This window comes from Xyrauchen texanus, chromosome 31 (genome assembly GCF_025860055.1).
Source record: "Xyrauchen texanus isolate HMW12.3.18 chromosome 31, RBS_HiC_50CHRs, whole genome shotgun sequence".
Lineage (NCBI taxonomy): Eukaryota > Metazoa > Chordata > Actinopteri > Cypriniformes > Catostomidae > Xyrauchen > Xyrauchen texanus.
The window spans coordinates 39,170,833-39,175,867 of NC_068306.1; the positions used below are offsets into that span (position 1 = coordinate 39,170,833).

Consider the following 5,035-nt stretch of genomic DNA (forward strand, 5'->3'; position numbering starts at 1 on the left):
TGAAACTTATGGGCATTTTATATAAAATATACTTTATTTCACAAGAACATGTGCAGCATGCATTTTTCTTTATGTAAAATAAAACATGTCAAAAAAACTAAAAAAGAGAGTACAAAAATATATACAACAAATGACCAATTCACCCCTAGGCCCATTTTATCATGACAATCCTGTATAAATTAAACTTAAAATGTATCAAATGAGGCATTCACTCTCAGGCCCATTTTGTCCTTACATTCTTGTCAAAATAACTCCATGTCATCCCTGAACACAAAATGAAATAGAAAGGGCTCTCTGGAAGCTTCTGACTGTTCCAGGAGATTGTTGCGGGCCTTTTCCTTGTGGTCTTCATTCATTCGAATGAAAAGAGGCTCTTCCACTGGACCCCTGAGCAGATGGCTGTTGGAATGGAGCCATTTCACAGCTTCTTTCATGTGCCGGATTATTGGGAGCTCCTTCATTACAGAATATTAAAGGAAAATGTGACTTTATAAATGTGACATATAAATTTATTATATGTTATTAGATTATATATATATATATATATATATATATATATATATATATACACACACACACACACACACACACACGCCTCACTGCTGCTAAGCGTAGCTTGTACTTCACATGGAAGGGACTCTTGTAGGGTTTCTGCACTGGAATATATATATCTTGGTTAATTTAAAATTAATCAGAAGAGGGTGCAAATGTAACGGTGGGCTGGAGTAAATGTCCAGTATCTACCTTTCAGAGAAAACCCCAAAGTTCTCCAGAAGAATAAGAGTCCACCATCTCCGTATGTTTGGAAAGTCGCACTGGAAGACAAAAATAGAGAAATCTTGATATTTCAACTGCTACAACATCATAAAGGTCAATTACTTGAACTGGTAATTACTTACAGATGTAAAATCAAAGGGTGCTCCCAAGACAAGATGTAGAGCATACTGGAAAACTGCAAAAATTAAGGAACATTATCTCTGTAAACGTCAAATTAAAAAAAATCTTCCTTGTTCCGTATTTAACAACTTTAAAAAATTAAAATAAAAACACCACCACACCAATCATTGGTTTAATTATATCAAAACAATGTCTCACCATCAACATGAAGACTCCACAGTCTACATCACCAATCTGTTGGGGGATATCCTAAAAAAAAAAAAAAAGCACGAGTTTATTAAGGGTTTGACACTTCAGCACTCCCAACTTTAGCAGACTTCTTTATAACAACCTTGTTTTTCAGTAGCATCCATGTGCCAGGTGCAATTTTGGCTGTCATCTTACTGCAACAAAAATACAAAAATAATAAAACAGATTTGTTAATATGAAGTTACATTGTGCAGCACACAGTTTGAAGCTCTGAATCCATGCAAAAACACAGTCAACAGTATTTGGGTCTTTCTTGTAAAAACTGTCACAGCATGCAAAATCAGAACATCATGCAAGTAACCATTAAGCAAGTTTATTAAACTCTTGAACGGCAAAACTTGAACACACACATTGAATTTTTCACCACATGATGTCAAAAACTTTAGACAACGTTACACAACTCACCATGCTCTCCGCCATGCTTGTCTCATTGTCAATAACTCCGCCCCTCACTTCAGGTTCTGGCGCTGGCGTTCTGAAACTGGGGTTCTGAAACTGGTGGTGCTGCGGGTCTGCAGCTGGATATGTCTCCGCTCGCGGAGTGGCAAGCGTGAGCGCTCGAGGAAGCAGGGATGGGGCAGAGGAGCGGGGTTCGTTACAGAAGCGTCCTCGCTCGAGGGACGAGTGTCCCCTAGGCAGAGTCTCTCTCAGCCGGGTGCAGTTTCAATCTCTCTCCCTTAGATCGGGACATTCGCGCAACTCATTGAAGAGGCACCGACCACACAGAGAAATGTCAGTTTCTGAGTTTATAGTTATTAACATGAGCTGCTTCTGTATTATTTGAACTTTAATAAAGTTATATTGCATTCAATTGTACTGCATTTAAGATATAATGCCGGGATGTTTTCTTTAAAGGGCTCCGCCTCCGCTTATTCCACAACGGTACATGCTTCTGAATGTACTTTTTTTTTTATTCCCTAATACTTTGGGATCTACATAAAATAAACTGTGAAAGTTTCGAGTGCATCTGGACTGATCTGTGTAATTCTTCCTCCATCAGGCGTGAATTGCTGCTCTCACGCGTCATTGTTACAGTGATTTCATGTTACGTTAAATGAGATCAAACGACTATATAACAACAAACATTTTTCTCGTTTCACGTTTCAGCCCTAATGCAAATGATAATATGCTTTAGTTGCTTCAATAAATCCGGGTGTCTGTCTTTCATGTGCTTTATTAAATTTGATGTGTTTCCTCCTTTTCGTCAGAAAATTGCAAAAGCAGCATTTATAAATAGGTTTTTGCTGATATATGATGTTTCCGTAACCTATGAATTTCCAAACCTGGCTTTTTCCACTTTACTTTTCGACAAGATTCAGTTGAGACTCCGCTGCAGCTTTCCTTGTCGTCATCTTTTTTTCTTGTTGTGAGCGTTTGAAAGTTCCCGACTCTGCATGGGTACCGGGTCCTCCAGAAATTCTGGTATCGTAAATATTTTTTTTTTGAGTACCGACTTGGTATCGGTATTTTTTATTCAGGGCCTGGTGTGTATGTGTGTGTGTGTGTGTGTGTGTGTGTGTGTGTGTGTGTGTGTGTGTGTGTGTGTGTGTGTGTGTTGTGATTTACGAGGACAATTTTGTAAGTTACAAACTGGTAATTACAAGGTTATTATGCTATAAATGTGATTTATGAGGACATTTATAGTGTCCCCATAATTCAAATCGCTTAAAAATCATACTAAACAATGTTTTATTGAAAATGTAAAAATGCAGAAAGTTTTCTGTGATGATTAGGTTTAGGGGTTGTGTTAGGTTTAGAGGATAGAATGTATAGTTAATACAGTATAAAAGTCATTATGTCTATGGAAAGTCCTCATAATGATAGGTAGACCAACATGTGTGTGTGTGTTGTGTGTGTGTGTGTGTGTGTGTGTGTGTGTGTGTGTGTGTGTGTGTGTGTGTGTGTGTGTGTGTGTACCATTCAAAACTTTTGAAACACTTGACTGAAATGTTTCTCATGATCTTAACAATCTTTTGATCTGAAGGTTTTGTGGACAAAAATATAATTGTGCCACCAAATTAATTTATTTCATTATTAAACTAAGATTTATTTTAGCTAAGACTTGGACCAAATAATAAAGAAAATCAGCCAATAAGTGCCCAACATAGATGGGAACTCCTTCAATACTGTTTAAAATGCATCCCAGGTTAGTTACATTTACATTTTACATTTATGCATTTGGCAGACGCTTTTATCCAAAGCGACTTACAGTGCACTTATTGCAAGGACAATCCCCCCAGAGCAACCTGGAGTTAAGTGACTTGCTCAAGGACACAATGGTGGTGGCTGTGGGAATCGAACCAGCGACCTTCTGATTACCAGTTATGTGCTTAGACCACTACACCACCACCACACCACTACACCACTAGTTGATAAAATGTCAAGTGTACATGTCTGCAAATACTAGGCAAAGGGTGATTACTTTGAAGAAACTAATATATAACACAATTTTGATTTATTTTGGATTTTGTTTAGTCACAGCATAATTCCCACAATTCCCATTTATGTTATTACATAGTTTTGATGACTTTACTATTATTCTAAAATGTAAAAAAAAATATATATATAATAAAGAACAAGTGTTTCAAAACTTTTGACCAGTTGTTAAGTAGCCCAATAGCCAGTGGGGAAAAGCTGTTCTTTAGCCTTGATGTCCTCGCACAGATGCTTCTGAGCCACCTCTCTGATGGATGAACAGACAAAACTAGCTAGATGTCTGAGCGGTGTCTGGAGAATAGCATAGTATTTATAGACAATTGAAACAGGATTGGGGGTAGGCCTGACCTGCTAAAGAGAGATGGACTCCATCCTTCCAGGGAAGGTGCCGCTCTCCTCTCTAGTAATTTGGCTCATAATATTAATAGTGATAGCATTTAACTAACTGGGGCCCAGGTGAGGAAGCAGACAAACTGGTTAATCTGAATGTCTGCTATCTGCCGTGAGACATCACACAGGTCACATTAACTACAACCCATAGAGATTGTATCCCCTAGATATCATATAGAGTCTGTGTCTTGAGCAAGATCGTAGTTTGGATGTGCTTTGTTTGACTGAAACCTGGCTTGAACTGGATGAATACATAAGTTTAAATGAATCTACTCCCCCAGGTTATTGTTATAAACATGAGCCTCGTTTGAAGGGTCAAGGAGGAGGTATTACTGCAATGTACAGTGAAGTTTTTGATATTACTCTGAAGACAAGATATAAGTTTGTCTTTTGAACTAATAATGCTTAATGTGACACCATCAGATATAAATAAAAAATCTCTGTCGTCTTTTGCCCTTGCTACAGTGTATAGATCACCTAGGCCGTATTTTGGTTTCCTTGGTGAATTTGCACATTTTCAATCAGATATAATAGTTAATGTAGATAGAGCTTTAATTGTTGGTGACTTCAACATTCACATAGATAATGAAAATGACACATTGGGATTAGCATTCATCAATATTCTCAACTCTCTTGGAGTCAGACAAAATTTGACAGGACCAACTCATCACTATAATCACTTTTTAACAATGCACCCAATCTCCAAAAAGGTTTTAGAAGTTTGAATATTTATTTTAGGAATTATAGGCTAAAAGCAACCCCAAAATACCTAAATAAAGAACTAAAGATAAACTTTTCTTTGATAATTATTGACCTAGGGAGTCCTAGATGTAGTTCACTATAGCAGTTAACATTGAATAATATACAATAATTTACACACCATTTATAGAGCCGTTTTGCTGAAAAATTATTGGCTGCTGGCGGCCATGTTTTTTTATGAGTCATATTGTAGAATATGTAAGCATTTGGCTCCTACAAGAAGCATACCAATTTTCAACTTCATTGATAATACAGTTGCAGAGTTATTAGCATTTTTTAGTTGTAGCTAAAAAAAAAAACCTAT

General features: G+C 37.1%; 1 protein-coding gene across 1 annotated transcript; it reads right to left on the minus strand.

Annotated features, from left to right (window-relative positions):
* Positions 1-265: 265 nt before the first annotated feature.
* On the minus strand, positions 266-1,616 carry LOC127625328 (sentrin-specific protease 3-like). Its single transcript, XM_052100564.1, has 6 exons — positions 1,552-1,616; positions 1,229-1,280; positions 1,096-1,146; positions 900-944; positions 745-815; positions 266-455 (listed from the first exon to the last, which is right to left on the minus strand). Exons 1-6 carry the CDS (start codon positions 1,575-1,577, stop codon positions 443-445), a joined length of 258 nt encoding a protein of 85 aa, XP_051956524.1. The 5' UTR covers positions 1,578-1,616; the 3' UTR covers positions 266-442.
* Positions 1,617-5,035: the final 3,419 nt, after the last annotated feature.

Bases quoted from the DNA above. Each gene is read 5' to 3' on its own strand.
- LOC127625328 (XM_052100564.1), bottom strand. From the start codon at position 1,577: ATGAGACAAGCATGGCGGAGAGCATG. The intron at 1,147-1,228 runs GTTGTTATAAAG...TTTTTTTTTTAG, and splicing joins GGATGCTACTGAAAAACAAG to GATATCCCCCAACAGATTGG. The intron at 816-899 runs GTAAGTAATTAC...TTTGTCTTCCAG, and splicing joins CACCCTTTGATTTTACATCT to TGCGACTTTCCAAACATACG.